Raw genomic sequence first — 16,725 nt, forward strand, 5'->3', positions numbered from 1 at the left:
TCAAGGCATCAGGAGGAAACAATCATGTCAAAATAAAAATATTTGTGCGGGCGGGGGGGGGGATGAGACAATTATATATTTGCTCATCAGGATGGAGCAGCCAGTCTGGGATTTCCAACACCAGCACTGAGAGCTACATGGCAGATAGATCCATATATTTTGGGTTAAATGTGGATAGCTTTCCTAAAGGATACAACTTATTACAAATTATGAGCTGCAAGGCCAAAGCCTCTACAGTGATGGCTACAACCAAACCCTGCATTTTGCCTTATGTCAAGATGTTGAACAGTGAGGGATTTTGTAATTGTAAATTATCTTTGTAAATTATCTTTCAATTATATATTAAAAACGCCACGCAATTAATCCCAGCTTTCCTAACAGCGATGAAAGTGTTTGTCTACAGTTGCAAGCTTCCTGTGGTCTCATTGAATGCTACAGGAATCTTCTCTGTATCTTACTGAAGTTCCACTGTATCTTTCCAATTCATCTCCTTTTCCAACACCACTTCCTTTTTATTACAGACACCTATTAGAAAGAAATATATCCTCAGGCCAACACAGAAGGGAAAAGGGCCAACTCTGGCTCACGCTTCAAGTTCAATTACAGGGGGAAAGCCTCTCTGATTAGCCTCATCTCAAAAAAGATATTGTAGAGCTGGAACAGGTGCAGAAAAGGACTGTTGCTTGGGTTTTTGTTTTTGTTTTTAGTTTGGGGAGCAGAGAATTGAGTAAGGGGAAACATGAAAGAGGTTTGTAAAATTATGCATGGTGCAGAAGAGATTCTGGATAAACTGAAGGGAAGTACTTCTGGACACAATGAATAATACATTTATGGCATTCAAGATGATGGCCACTGGTTTAGATAGTTTTATAAGGGGATTAGACAAATTCATGCAGGATAAGGCAATCAACAACTACCCATGATGGCTATATGAAAGCTAAGGGAGGAATTCAACATTGCACTTAGGTGATTACTCCATCAAGGCAAGGATTTTGGGTTGCCTTGTGGAATAATCCCTCCTTTTCTCCCTCCGCATGCTGTTCCAGGGGTTCTCCCAATTCCCCCAGAACTAATTTCAGAGGGTGCAAAGCGGCAGTCCTTGCACAGGGCTTCCCTTGATGGGACTCATTAGCTGAATCCCGCTCTCCATGTTCAGATGCCATGTGTCTCCTGAGCAAAAAGGTTAAGGTGAAAGATCCCTGGATAGTTAAGTCCAGTCAAAGGCGACTATGGGGTTATGGCGCTCATCTCACTTTCTGGCGTTTGTCCACAGACAGCTTTCTGGGTCATGTGGCCAGCAGGACTAAACTGCTTCTGGCACATTGGAACACCATGACGGAAACCAGAGCACACGGAAACACCGTTTACCCTCCCGCTGCAGCGGTACCTATTTATCTACTTGCACTGGGCATGCTTTCGAACTGCTAAGTTGGCAGGAGCTGGGACAGAGCAATAAGAGCTCACCCCGTTGCGGGGGTTCAAACCGCTGACCTTCGGATTGGCAAGCCCAAGAGGCTCAGTGGTTTAGACCACAGCGCCACTCGCGTCCCTACTGTCTCTTGAGCAGCAACAATGGAAAAGGACCATCAGTTTCATGTCCTGCTTTTCAGAGGAATCTGATTGGCCACTGTGGAAAGCAGGCTGCTGGTACACAGGGGCCTTTAGTTTGATCCAACAGGAATCTTCTTACGTTCATGATTGTATATATCCATCTGCAAGAAGGAACATGATGTGAGTATGCTGTTGGCCCAAAGCAGACTCTAAATGGAGTGGTCCATGTCTGGGGCTGGGAGAGAACTCCTTCCAAACAGACTCACAGAGGGGGAAAACCCAACTGAGCACACAAATCAAGTTACTGAAATGAAAAACTCAACAAACACAGCACACCAGCTGCTATTGCACACTTGAACACTCCCCCCCCCGATAATCAACACAATAAATATTTCAGAACCATGTCCTTATTCAGAACCAAGTCTGACCCTGAGAAAAATTCTCCATGATGAGCATTAGAAATCATCCGGAATGACTCCAGCACCTTCAACCCCTGCATCTTCCTTAACATACAGCTGCTCAAGACCCCCTTACATAAAGTTTACCTATTATTATGTACTTATGATGACCTGTGCCTGTGAGTGCTAGGAGCGACAGCTTTGCCCCATAGAGAACCACCTAGAATGAGAAGAGACACTTTCTGAGATCAGTTTTGCTGCTTTACGAGGAGATCTTGTGACAGCAGGTGGGAAGGGGCCAGGAACAGAGCTGCAAACCCAGCTCAAGGAGAAGAACTGCATTCCAGCGGGGAAAAATGGCTCAGGATGAAGAAGAGCAACAAACTTGGAGGCTGACTGACTGCACATGCCATGGGGAAGGCTCGCTCAGAGACCTAGAACCAAATCCAGACATTAAAAAAAAGATGCAGGTGAGAACTGCACCCTAACAACCCAGCCACGGTCATTTCTCCTGCCTCACCAGTTCTCTTTCACAGTGCATTCCAGACCATACCTCTTGTTTTCTCCAGTCTAGGCTGGAGCGCAGCTAGCAATCTCTGCTGAGATATGCGGGGATGGGGGGAAAGTGGGAGAAAGAGGGCTGAAAATGGCTAGTGCAAAAAAGTTTCGTCCAAGTCCACGAAAAGGCATCTCCAAGCACTACAGCTCCACATGTACGTTGCTGTAGGATTTGTCCACAGTCCACTCGCTTTGGTCCTCGTCCGCACTGTTTGTATATCGAGCCATCTCCTCTTGGAACTGGAGCTGTCGCCTCTTGTTGGGATCAACGTTGATCCAGTTGTTGGCAATCCACTTGGTTCCTTCAGTGACCAAGCAGCCTCCGTGCAAAGAATATTCATCTAGGTCGCCAACCCAGCCTGCAAGGAAATAAGAACCCATGAACCACTCCTGAGAGAAGCCAGGTATCACACGACAACAGCTCAACCCCTGGGATTCCTCCAATTATTGACCCTTGGCTGGCAAATCGGCATGAAGAAGAAGAAGAAGAAGAAGAAGAAGAAGAAGAAGAAGAAGAAGAAGAAGAAGAAGAAGAAGAAGAGAAGAGTTTGGATTTGATATCCCGCTTTATCACTACCCGAAGGAGTCTCAAAGTGGCTAACATTCTCCTTTCCCTTCCTCCCCCACAACAAACACTCTGTGAGGTGAGTGAGGCTGAGAGACTTCAGAGAAGTGTGACTGGCCCAAGGTCACCCAGCAGCTGCAGGTGGAGGAGCAGGGAAGCGAACCCAGTTCACCAGATTACGAGACTACCACTCTTAACCACTACACCACACTGGGCAATGCAGCTCAGACATCCTGGCAGACGATTGCCACGAGAGGACAGATTACCTTCTCCATCTGACAGGTAATTGTACCAGAAAACAGCAGTGCCTTGCAGGGGTTTTACACGTAGGTTTCCCTTATCACAGTGTTTACGAGTGTCGCGTAGGTCAATATCATTCTGGATGAGAGACTAGAAGAGAAAAAGGGAAATAATGCTTATTGTGCTGCGTGCCAGGAACTCAACAAATCAACCACAAATAAATAAATCAAGGCACAGGACCTCCTATACTAGCATTACATATGTTCCCATTTACATAGAACAGTTCCATATTTTTTCAAGCCGTCTTGATTCTAAGGGGAGGTGGGATTTAAAAAAAAACAAACCTCAGAAATGAAACAAACCATATGGTACATTTTATAGCTATAGGATGTTTGCATACTTCACCTGTCATGCTCAAGTACATATATTTTGAAGTATGTTCCACTGAAATTAATGGGGAGGTGTGCATTGCGGGTGAAATAAGAAATAAAGTATCTGGCCTTAAAAAGAGTGTGTGTGTGTGTGTGTGTGTGTGTGTGTGTATTTCACAGTGCTAAGACACAGTGCTTGGTGGTGTTCAGCAGTTGAAGCGCTACTTCAGTGCTCTCATGTTTGCATGGTATAGTAAGGGAGCATTAACCTCAACTTCTGGAGAATAAAAAAGGGGTGGGAATCTTTTAGGAGTTCAGAAAATAACATGGACTGGTGGGGAGGAGGGTGGAGCAAGGATTTGATTTGCACATCCAAAATCTGTAGCACAAAATAGCCAGTACATTCATGCAACCATATGCCATATAATAAGCTGCAATTTTTCTAGAAACAAAATGTTGTTAATGGAATGCTGAGAGGAAGGGATTTCCTTGTAACGGGGTGTTATCTTGAATAAAACCATCTGGATCCCCACCCACCTACAACATATTAGTACAGCACAATGATTGTGCCATGAACTGACACACCTGGAGGCATCCTTGGACTTCCCCTATCAGACTAAACACTTCCAATAATCTTGAACTAACTAAAAAGGTGCCCTATATCTAATAGCAGAGCTTTCCAAACTGTTCATGTTAGTGACACACTTTTCAGGCATGCATCATTTCACAACACAGTAATTCAGTTTTATATCATTTTGCGACACAGTAATTCAGTTTTAATAGCAAACCGGAGGTTAAACTAACCCCTTTCCAGCCCTGGAATGAGCGTGGGGAGCGTTTATGCGACATGCCTACACACTGCAGCCGACACACTAACGTGTCACGACACACAGTTTGGAAAGCTCTGATCTTTATCTATGGGCAATGCTAAAAATATACCATAAAACCATTAAAACAGCAGCAAAAGTGCAACAAGCATTGTAGTATCAAAAAGACAGGATCCAATTTAACAAACAGGGGAACCGGGAGTGGGGAAACATCTTTAAAAGATGTCTGAAGCAGTTAACTGCTGGTGTTTCCTATATGGTATCAGGGAGAGCATTGAAAAAAAAGGGGCAACAGCAGAAGATGCCATGCATGCATCTGTAACACAGTCACTAACAAAAGGTCTGCAGATTACCGTACTTTTCCATGTATAAGAGTAGGTTTTTTTCTTTAAAAATGATGCTAAAAAGTGGGGGTCGTCTTATACATGGGTAGTGCACAGGGTGGATGTTTGATTGGTTGCTGCCGCGGCTGTCAGTGACTATTGGGCGTGTTATTGGTTGCTGTATCAAGGGCTGGTGTTGATTGGCTGACGCTGCGGCAATTGGGCAATCCTACCCCCAAAAAGCTCAACAACTCTGAGCCATCTTAAATTTGAGTCGCACAAAATAGGGGGCGTTTTTTACATGGGGGTGTATTATACATGGAAAGGTACGGTTTCTCAGCCATCTACCAGGTGTTCATGTTTAACACAAGTACTCAAAGAAAACATAGTTTTCCAAGAAAAACAGGCCACAAAGAAGGACAGGACTTTACCAGCTCTTCATAGGTCCTATTGTCAGCTATCGGAAAAGTGGTCTCTCCTCCTCCGGTCACGTTATTTAGGTAGAAGAGAACTGTCACGTAGCTGTGAAAGGCAGGGGCCATTAGCACAGGTTAGGCTTCAAAGTTATTGAAATTGCTTAGCCCTCCCCTTCAGGTTTGCAATGCAACAGTAAAATACTATGCACATCTACTTGGAATTTACAATTTTATGCCCATCTACTCACAAATTAATCCCCCATTTTTGTGACCTAGGCTGCAATCCTATATGAATTCAGTGGGACTGACATCCCATAATTCCTACATCAGTTTCTCGGGCCAACTCACAGGTCAGAAAGTAAAAACATGCTCAGTTCTGTGCCCCCACCCTGAGCAAATGTATACAACAAACAGCAAAGCAACAGCAAAACAAACCTCAGGTTTAGAGCAGAACCATGGTTATGGTTATAGCTATAGACTCAAATAATAACGTCACACGCAGAGTAGGACTCAGAGAAATTTTGCCCCTGCCTATCGCCAACAGTCTTCAGGTGCATAAAAAGCCTCCACATAGAGAAGCATGATGTTCTGGAGGAATATTTGTCTGAGCATTCATCTTCATTAACTTATAACTGGAAAGCACACATGCAAGCTTTGTTCTCTGACCTCTCCATGGTTAAGGGAGGCCAGCTGATTTGCACTTGAATGTTTATGTCCCTAAAAACATGATGGAGTCTCTGTTTCAGAACAAAACATGGAGTAACAGGGAAAGAACAGATTACAGACGGGTAGTTTTCTCTTCAGGCTCTAGACTAACCGGCACGAGGTCTCGAATGGAGCAGTTTCATTGGCAATCAGTTTGGTGTGACTGCAGGCAGTCTCAGGGAACACCGGTCCACTGTCCATGTGGGCATGGTAGTGCCCGCCTTGGTCATATCGCACCACCTGCAGGGGTTCACTGTGCTCCACAATCTCAGAGGGCAGACGGGTTAAGTGAATCACCCTAAAGGAGGAGAAGTAGAGACATGCCCGTTGAACTATTAAACTATAATTGCTAATCAACCAATGTCCCCACATGCCGCTGTCATCCCCTTTGCCCTGGGATAGGGTACGTGTTCACACATTACACTGAACGTAGGTATAAGCTGTCTCCACACATGTAAGTGTAAGAGTGTGCGCTTGTGGGTTTGTACGGCTGTCACTGTGCACTTAAGTACACAGACTGTATACGTGTTGAATGTTACCAACTGTACAAATGCACAGCTCAACACAGATCATACACTTGTTGAATGTAACATGTGAACACCTCTAGGGACAGAAATGTTTTACTCGACAAGTTCAAGATGGTAAGCAACTGACACATTCACAGCAGCTATCTAAGTCAATGATATAGAATATAATTATGCTTTTTATTATGTTCTTATTATTGTGCTCCAAAAAATGTGTTCTTAATGTTGGACACTGCCCTGGGATCTTGTGATAAAGGGCAGTACAGTGGTACCTTGGGTTACATACGCTTCAGGTTACAGACTCCGCTAACCCAGAAATAGTGCTTCAGGTTAAGAACTTTGCTTCAGGATGAGAACAGAAATCGTGCTCTGGTGGCGTGGCGGCAGCAGGAGGCCCCATTAGCTAAAGTGGTCTTCAGGTTAAGAACAGTTTCAGGTTAAGAACGGACCTCCAGAACGAATTAAGTACTTAACCCGAGGTACCACTGTATATAAATTGAATTAACCATCATCATCATATTTACATTTGCTCCTCCTGTGGCGTGTGTGTGTGTTTGTGTAAACATACACAGAGAGATATTTTCAATGTTTATTTACAAAACATAATTGAGATTCTTTTTTATAAGAACTGCCAGTTGGCAATGGATTTGATCACTTGTATGATCAAAGGGAAGAGAAGCATTTTTCTTTTGAATGCAGAAAACCCTGCCTCACACATAAAGAAGCATGGAAGTTAACCTCAGGAAGGGCAGTCACTTTCGCTATCATCTAAGCATTTTTTGCAAAAAAAAAAAAACCCAAAAAAACCCCAAAAGGAGCAGGTGCTTTCAGGTTCCAGTCCTAAGCAGGCTTTCTAGGCAGTCTCAATGAAGTCAATGAGACTCACTTTAGAATAAACATGCTTGGGACTGCACTCCCAGTTCCATAGGAAGAGGGTTCTACTGGTGTTAGTGCCAATTTTCTTCCCAGGGCAAATGCCTACTGGGCAGGGGTGGGGGTAGATTTGCACTGGAACTGCAGCACAGGAGGAAAGGGTTAAAACCTTACCTGTGCACCACCGTCCTCCTACATTGGTTTATCTTAAAGTAAAGACAAGACCTGTTGAATGCACATACACATTTAACACACCGTCTAGTAGTTTGGCGCTGAGCTGCCTCACTGCCTCACTTTGGCTGCATCACCGTGTGGTTACGTGGTCAGGGAATGAGATTTTTTTAAAAAAGCCTTTTCAAAGTGTAACTGAGCATTTTCAAGTTACTATGCCCTTATCAGTAATCACATTCTTTTAGCACCTTTAAAGGAGCCCATGCGTGTTTAAATTTTAATTGATAACTAAAAAACAACAACAGGCAATTCATAATACAGAAATGCTTTTTAATCAGTTGAGAACTCTCTAATATAATAAAACTGAGTGGGATCCAAGTATGGCTGCAAGGAATGCCGAACCTCTCTCTGTTTTAAATATCTGTGAGTCCCTCTTACCTTTGCTGTATGGAGCGCATGACGTGGTGGGCTCCCTCGCCTTGATACAGCCATGTGTGCTGGCTGTTGCGCACCAGGTCACTCATCTTCACTTTTTGGCTGCCCATATACTTGTGGAAATCCCGAATGTTCAGCTGCTTAAACTCCTCCAAACTCAGCACACCTAATGGAAGAATGAGAAGAAAGCACAGGCTTAGATTAGCCTCAACCAGAGCCATGGCCTTCTCAACACTGGCTCTGGCCTGGTGGAACGCTCCGTCTCATGAGACCAGGGCCCTGTGGGATCTGATTTCTTTCCGCAGGGCCTGTAAGACAGAGTTATTCCGCCTGGCCCTTGGCTTAGAATCAGTTTGATTCCCTCTCCCTCTTTCTTTTTCCTTTCTCCTCCTGTGAAGAGGCTGCATCTTAATGTTTTAATGTTGTATTTTAATCTTGTTTTTTAAGTTGTATTTTAATCAACTTGTTTTTATTATTGGTTGTTAGCCACCCTGAGCCCGGTCTTGGCTGGGGAGGGTGGGGTATAAATAAAATTTATTATTATATGATGATGATGATGATGATGATGATGATGATGATGATGATGGTGTTGCAGAGCATTCAGGTATTTGTCAACATTCTGCAACGGTTGATGCCAAATCAGAGCCAACCTTCTAGCAACCACTACCATGACCCGCTCTGCCTTTAGCAGGAGGAAAGTATACCAGTTTGGATATGTGTCACACATATGGCACCTTTTAAATGATAGCTAATGCACCACAGATGCCACAGGGAAGCTCTCCTGAAGGGGCAATAACTATTTCTGACTGGGGGAAAAACAGGTGCCTTAGCAAAGACATTATGACACCAGAAGAAGAAAAAAGCCAAGTGAAAAACTAAATCCAACAACTTGAGGGGGGAAATAAGACAAAACCCCATCAAACAAAGAAAAAGATTCCTACTGCTGCTGTCACAGCAGTCGGCAGAGAACTGAGTGGAAGGGCTCTTTCCCCTCCCCTTGGAAAGTGACAACACAACCATGACTTTTTAGCTGAGGGGAGCCAGAGTGCCGATTTCCCAGCTAGAGGTCTAGAAGGTTCTGAATGGCAGTTTAGTTAGGCATTGCTTGACTGCAGAAAGACCACCGAAGGAGAAGACTGCCCTTCCAAATGAAGAGGCTGGCACCTAGTTCACAGCTTCCAGGTTACAAATACTACAGGTGAGCACTGAGGGACCAAAAACACAACTGAAGATCAGCAGTGCATGCCCAGGAATCATTTGCATTATGACTGCTCCCAAAATCACGACGACACCAAGACATACACATAAGGCACTGAACCATGCTGGCTCTCCATTGCGTATTGCAAGGTAATGAAACTAAGCCATGCTTCTGACATGAAAAATATATGAAGGACAGAAAAGGTTTGCCTGTTCCAATGTTCGCTTGTGGTACCTCTGAAAATGATCTCTTTCAGCTTCTGCCTTCTGGAAGAAGGTACAGAGTTATAAAGACTAGGACTAGCCACCTGAGAAACAGTTTCTTCCCAAATGCGATTTTGGTTTTAAACACATTGTAAGGAGTCTGTATGGGAGTATATTGTATTTAAAAATGGGGTATCAGAGTTTTTAGGGGGTTAACCAGGTTGGGATAGCTGGGATAGCAGGATTGTTGGTTTTTGCATGTCTTATGTAGATTTTTCAATTTCGTTGTTCTGTATGGGACAATGACAATAAAGATTATTGTATTGTAAATATATTTTAAAACTGGCAAAACACTCATTTGGGAAAACTGTTTACAGTGGTACCTCAGGTTAAGTACTTAATTCGTTCCAGAGGTCCGTACTTAACCTGAAACTGTTCTTAACCTGAAGCACCACTAATGGGGCCTCCTGCTGCTGTGCCGCCAGAGCACGATTTCTGTTCTCATCCTGAAGCAAAGTTCTTAACCTGAAGCACTATTTCTGGGTTAGCGGAGTCTGTAACCTGAAGCGTATGTAACCCGAGGTACCACTGTACCAATACTTGAATTTAAAATAGCACATGGTCGAAAGGAATTTTTTTGTCTGTCTATCTATCTATCTATCTATCTATCTATCTATCTATCTATCTGATGGTCCTTGAGAGACTGATGATCTTAAAAGTTTCAGCTGATTGCTTCTGTCAGCCAAACAGGGAGAGAAGCAATTTTTAATCGTTCCCCCTTCTGGTCAGCAGCCTCTCATACACTCCCCAAATGTGCTCCTGGGGGACGGGGGACCCTTCAGAATGGATTGGGGAGGCAGGGGGCTCACCACTGCTTGTTGTCCACTCAAGCAAAAGCTGCCAGTGTGCATGAGTCACATAAGGAGAGACATGTGCTCTCCTGCTGGAGTGCATGGCCTTGACAGTTTGCCTCTTTGCCTGTTTTCTCACTGTCTGTGACACATCAGGAAAAGGTGACTAGGTGAGAGAGCCAGCTAGCACAGGCTGGCATCATAGGTCACTCTGGTAGAGCTGCCCCTTTCCCTTCTCAGTGCACTGTGACTGAACGCGTCCTGGATTAAGTAACCATAATGAGCCATTGCATCCAAACCAGGAACTATGGTTATAGGGCTCAAAACAAACCGGGATCATAAACCAACCAGGCTGTTTCTACCTCTATAGTCAGAGGCAGCATCCCTCTGAATGTCAGCTGCTGGGAATCACAAGTGGGCAGGCAGAGTGCTGCTGCACTCAGGTCCTGCCTTCAGATTTCTCAAAGACATGTGTTTGGCCACCGTGCAAACAGGATGGAGGGCGCAGATGGGGCACTGACCTCATCCAGAAAGCTCTTCTGATGTTCTTAAGTTTCTGGTTATTCTGAACCTGGTAACCATCACTTCCTGGTTCAGATATAATAGGAAAATATGGCTAATCAATCTGTGTGTGTGTGTGTGTGTGTGTGTGTGTTCAACCACAGCACATGAAGAAGGGAGGCGAGAAGGGACTCCAGAGTCCTCAGGCACAAGACTTGTGCGTATCTCGGCATAATAAGCTAGATATCTGAATTGGTCCTATACTTCAGTACTGCAAGTTTGGCATTGGTGGCTCAAATGCTGTGCACACATGAGTAACTAATATAGGAAACTGGCAAGTCTAACAATGAATGAGAAATACTGAAAGCTTCAATTCCGGCTAACTAACTACCATTGTATGTGCATTATAATTGGAGCATCATATACAGTGGTACCTCGCAAGACGAATGCCTCGCAAGACAAAAAACTCGCTAGACGAAAGGTTTTTCCGTTTTCGATTTGTCTCGCAAGACAAATTTCCCTATGGGCTTGTTTCGCAAGACGAAAACGTCTCGCGACTTTGTTTCCTTTGTCTAAAAACAAAGACATGTTTTGTTTATAAAGTTAATTTATTTTCCCTTCAATTTTTGAACTGCTCTTTACAGTATGTGTGACTTTAAAGAGCAGTTAATAAACTGTTGTTGTACCAAATTTGGCTTTGTTTGGACTTTTTTTGACCACAGGAACGCATTAATTGATTTTCAATGCATTCCTATGGGATTTCGTGATTCGCAAGACGAAAAATTCGCTAGACGACAAAACTTGCGGAACGAATTAATTTCGTCTTGCGGGGCACCACTGTATAGGGAGCACCCAAATGCTTTCTCTGTGTACTGGGCAAACAAATATGCCTCTCTAGGGAGTACTGGGGGCACAATAGATATTTTGGAGAAAAAGGGATATGATTAGAGGTTTACATGACAGGACAGCAATGTAGGTTATAGCAGCACTGGCCTTGAGCGCTAGAGTCCTACAGACACTTCCATGTTTCTGTTCCAGCTTCCTCCCCACCAGAAAGGCTAAAGGTTTTAAAAACAAACATAAACCCCAATTTTGTTCTAGACGCTAAACTCTAAGCAAATTGCCATGTACACACAAACACTAACAGAACAACAGTCCTAGTCTACACTTAATTCCCTTAAGCAAAGGGAATAGATTTGGGAGGAGAGGTCAGCTTAGGACAGCCATGTTCATCCTTTATTTCCAGTGCACGCACACATTTTCTACCCACTATTCCACCATCAGCTTCAGCCTTCCATGATCTATCACCACATCCAGGTTATGACCCTTGGCTTTCTTGCTGCCACGTTGCTTACAATGGAAACAGCAGCCCTCAGAAAGTGAGGACACCCTAGACGGGGCACCGAGACCTTAATTGAAGCTCTTTAGTTCAGTGGTGTTTACAGTGCTGAAAAAACCAAACAGTGCATCCTCCCTGGTCTCTGCCAAAGACGTCACAAGCCCAGAGGGCACCAGGGCGAGGGCTTACACACCGGATTTGGAGCCCCGTCCTCCATTCACCAAAGTGCTCTTTCCCACTCCAAAGCAACCTCTCCAGGGCCGTGCAGATCATCAGGCAACCTGGCAGTGAGTGGGTGCACTCTGCCCGCTGACTTAATTTGATTAGGAAACGGAGAGGCGTTCAACTTGAAGGCACTCTAATTAGAGCAGGAGAGATCGCAGTGCACATCCGGGCAGCAGGAGGTCTGAAGAGGCCAGCGGGATGCTTGGAAGGCTCCTGGAACCACCGAACCACTAGCCTAAAGCTGAGGGGCTGGAGGGAAATCTGATGGAGAAAATTGACCTCTGCTTCCAACTGCCCAGCAAGAAGCAGACAAAAAGGCACTGTCTCAAAAGAGTGGACCTTCTGTGCTGGTGGAGTGCATGCTGAGAAGCATACTACATCTCCAGGCAACTCTTTTACTATTGAAGCAAAACAAATATATGGTTTTGTACGCACTCTGTACACATTACCGCTGCATTTATACCTTGCCCAGCCTGCCTCAGGCAATGCCTTTCTCCCTCCATAGGAAGCTTCTTTCTATTTGTGGTGTGTTATGGGGCGGGGTGGCGCTGTGGGTTAAACCACATAGCCTAGGACTTGCCAATCGGAAGGTCGGCGGTTCGAATCCCCGCGATGGGGTCAGCTCCCGTTGCTCTGTCCTTGCTCCTGCAAACCTAGCAGTTCGAAAGCACACCCAAGTGCAAGTAGATAAATAGGTACCGCTCCGATGGGAAGGTAAACGGCATTTCCGTGCGCTGCTCTGGTTCGCCAGGCTTAGTCATGCTGGCCACATGACCTGGAAGCTGTACGCCGGCTCCCTCAGCCAATAAAGTGAGATGAGCGCCGCAACCCCAGAGTTGGCCACGCCTGGAGCTAATGGTCAGGGGCCCCTTTACCTTTACCTTTATGGGGCAGGGTGGAAAGATGCAGCAGGGCCTTCTTGGTCACAATTCCAATGACACGGAATCCCCCTTCATGCAGAAACCAAAGCCCCGATCTGCACATGCCTATAATCATTTATTAATTTATATACTGCTTAGATGCCCAAATGGCTTCTAAGTGGCCTACAACTATACAATCAACACATCATTAAAATACACAGCAACACATCCATTGGGGCATTTAAGCATCCTTAATATACACAACAAAACAAACAAACAATTAGGACAGCTACAATGCACAGTCTATCAGAAGGAAGCATTAATCTCACCATTGCCATCTGGGTCTGCTTTCACGGCAGAGTACATCTCCCGGATACTCTCAGGAGTCATCCACCTGCCGTTTCCTAGACGGGTGTGTGTCAGTACCTGAAATTACAAAGAGTTTGCTTTCTTGGCAACTATGGGTGAGAATGTAAAACTGAATCCAGTGTACATCCACACACACAAATACTGTACTTGGGAGAACTTGTACTGTGTTGCAGGGTAGGTGGGTGAAAGTCCAGGGGAAGCCTATGCTTATTCTCATAGAACTTATACTATGGTTTAGCAAAATAAAAAAATTCCTTCCAGTAGCACCTTAAAGACCAACTAAGTTAGTTCTTGGTATGAGCTTTCGTGTGCATGCACACTAGCACTACATCTGGCCATATGCGGTGGGCTTCCAGAAGGACAATAAAGTACTGGAGATTGGTAAGGGCGCAGATAATTATTTTTTTCCAGCCTGATTTGGCAATCAATCCAGCTGTGTTTAATTAAATGTTGTTAAAGGTTTAAGATCCACATATAAGCGAGCGTAAGTTTTATATATTCTAACAATTGTCCAACTTTAATATTCAAAAACTTGGAAAAGTAACTGAAAACCAAGAAAGCTGGCAAAGAAATGACGGGAGCAAGAAGTTAATAGCGCATTTAAGAAACCTAAACAAACAAGAACAGATGCTGAAAAGCTGGGATTCAATGATATGACAGCTAAGAGTTTGCCAATAAGGAGAATAAATGTTAGGCGTTATGAATCAAGAATATCAACCCAGGCTCTTCTCAATACCTCCTTGAGCTGCAGCTGTCCATCCTGGTTGTGGTCGAGTAGATTAAATATATCCATCTGGCTGATATCTATCATTTCGATTGCTTCCTCATAGTCGTCTGTGGGCAGAATCTGACTTTTCTGCAGCCCTTTCAGCTGAGCCAAGTGGATAATTAACTTGCATTCATCCTCACTCAGGAAGTCTGGAATTTCTACCAGGAGAGAAAAGTGAATTTGTTTATCAAAAGGTGAACACCAAAAAACACAAGCAGCTTTCTTAACATTTTCGCATTGCAAGGGAAAAATATTAACAAGAAACTAATACACCTATAGCCACCGTCAAAATGAAAAAATTCCTTCCAGTAGCACCTTAAAGACCAACTAAGTTAGTTCTTGGTATGAGCTTTCGTGTGCATGCACACTTCTTCAGATACACTGAAACAGAAGTTGCCAGATCCTTCTATATAGTGAGAAGGTGGGGAGGGGTATTACTCAGAAGGGTGGTGGGAATGGGAGATTGGCAGATAGCTGAGATGAGCCTGTTGACGACTCTTAACGACTGTAATAGGTCTTACAGGAAAAGGCAAGGGGTGAGAAGGTGAGAAATGGCCAAGTCATGTATAATGAGACAAGAATCCAATGTCCCTGTTCAGACCCGGTCTCTCCATGGTTTTAAGTTTGGTAATGAGTTGCAATTCAGCAGCTTCTCTTTCCAGTCTATTTCTGAAATTCCTTTGTAGTAAAACAGCTACTTTGAGATCTTGTATAGAATGTCCTGGGAGATTGAAGTGTTCTCCTACTGGTTTCTCTGTTTTGTGATTCTTGATGTCAGATTTATGTCCGTTTATTCTTTGGCGTAAGGTTTGGCCTGTTTGTCCAATATAGAGAGCTGAAGGACACTGTTGGCATTTGATGGCATACACAATATTAGACGACGAGCAATTAAATAGTCCCGAGATGGTATGTGTGATCAGAATCTTCTAACTGCAGTGGTACCTCGGGTTACAGATGCTTCAGGTTACAGACGCTTCAGGTTACAGACTCCACTAACCCAAAAATAGTACCTCGGGTTAAGAACTTTGGTGAAGGATGAGAACAGAAATTGGGCGGCGGCAGCGGGAGGCCCCATTAGCTAAAGCGGTACCTCAGGTTAAGAACAGTTTCAGGTTAAGAACGGACCTCCAGAACGAATTAAGTTCTTAACCCGAGGTACCACTGTACTGTATGGCTGGAAGAATGCAACTTGCTGTACAGAGAACAGCCACATCCAGTGGTCTGCCCAGTGTTTTGCCTCTGGCCATGTGCGTCATTGGCAGGCTGCTCCCACCCCACACATGAAGGAATGCAGCACCACGCTGGAAAAGGTTCGCCATCCCAGCCTTGCCTTGTGCCCCCAAGCTGTTGTTGTAAGCAGCACAAGAGGAATCCGACTCCTCTCTGGAAGGGAAGGGATGCCTGGGGACTGGCAGTGGTAAAGGCTGCTGCTGCCTGAGTCACAGGGCTGGTGGATTCTGGGTGCTGCACTGTGGGTGGTATTCAGCTATGTTTTACTCAAGAGAGAACCACTGAAATTAATGAACATGGTTAAGTTAGGGGCATTAATTTCAAAAGGTCTGGGTGAATACCACTCCGTAATGCAGGAGTATGTTAAGAGGTTCTCTGACTCTCCCCGTGTAGGCAGCATGTGGGCATCATCACTAGCTCACTGATGAACTTTGACAGTGTTTCCAAGAACACTGGGGGCTTGCTTGGAATTTTAAAGCCATTTTTGGATATCCTGTGTTCTGTATTTTCCCCTCTCGCACTGAGCAAGCACACTGCATGTTCCAAGAGCATATACAGAATTCCTCTGCCTGGTATTAAGATTGAAACAAGAGGCACTACTAAAATTTGGCACTTTTTATTGCTTTGCTGTTTTTATTTTGTCCATCCTTAAGACTATCCCATGAAATGCATCTTAACCAGGGGTAGGCAACAAGTGGCCCACGGGGGGTCATTTAACCAGCCCACGAGCCACCCCTGATCTGAGCTGGCCGCTCGGCAAGTCCCCGCATGTTGCACTAAACCGGCGCCCCATGGTGCAGGGACTCACTTCTACGATGCCAGAAATTGCATCTGTGGAGACGCAGACGCCTGAAATCGCGGTAGTGCACACACGCGCGCACAATCCAGCCCACAGAGGGATCTCTGCTGGAGTGAACCGGCCCAGGCGAGGTAAACCTTGCTGACCCCTGATCGTAACTACAGTGGTACCTTGGGATGTGAACGGAATCCGTTCCGGAGCCCCATTTGCATCCTGAACATAACGTAAGACACGGCAGCGGGTCGCGTCTCACGACTTCCGTGCATGCATGTGACATCATTTTGACCATCTGCACATGTGCGAGTGGCGAAACCTGGAAGTAACGCACTCCATTACTTCCAGGTCGCCACGGAGCGCAACCCAAACATGCTCAACCTGAAGCGTATTTATCCCGAGGTGTGACTGTATTCCCACTTGGTGAGTG

The 16,725-nt window shown here is 44.8% G+C and overlaps 1 protein-coding gene across 1 annotated transcript in view; it reads right to left on the minus strand.

Moving 5' to 3' along the window:
• Positions 1-521: 521 nt before the first annotated feature.
• Positions 522-16,725, minus strand: part of P4HTM (prolyl 4-hydroxylase, transmembrane) — a 28,907-nt gene continuing 12,703 nt past the window's right edge. The window contains exons 3-9 of the mRNA XM_081184175.1: positions 14,240-14,430; positions 13,464-13,560; positions 7,961-8,123; positions 6,067-6,252; positions 5,265-5,355; positions 3,339-3,462; positions 522-2,866 (exon numbers count right to left, since the gene is read on the minus strand). Of these exons, the coding sequence (XP_081040301.1) occupies positions 2,649-2,866; positions 3,339-3,462; positions 5,265-5,355; positions 6,067-6,252; positions 7,961-8,123; positions 13,464-13,560; positions 14,240-14,430 (1,070 nt within the window). The 3' untranslated portion in view covers positions 522-2,648. The remainder of the gene's footprint in view (positions 2,867-3,338; positions 3,463-5,264; positions 5,356-6,066; positions 6,253-7,960; positions 8,124-13,463; positions 13,561-14,239; positions 14,431-16,725) is intronic.

Source organism: Podarcis bocagei, assembly GCF_964188305.1.
Source record: "Podarcis bocagei genome assembly, chromosome: 2".
Taxonomy (NCBI): Eukaryota; Metazoa; Chordata; class Lepidosauria; order Squamata; family Lacertidae; genus Podarcis; species Podarcis bocagei.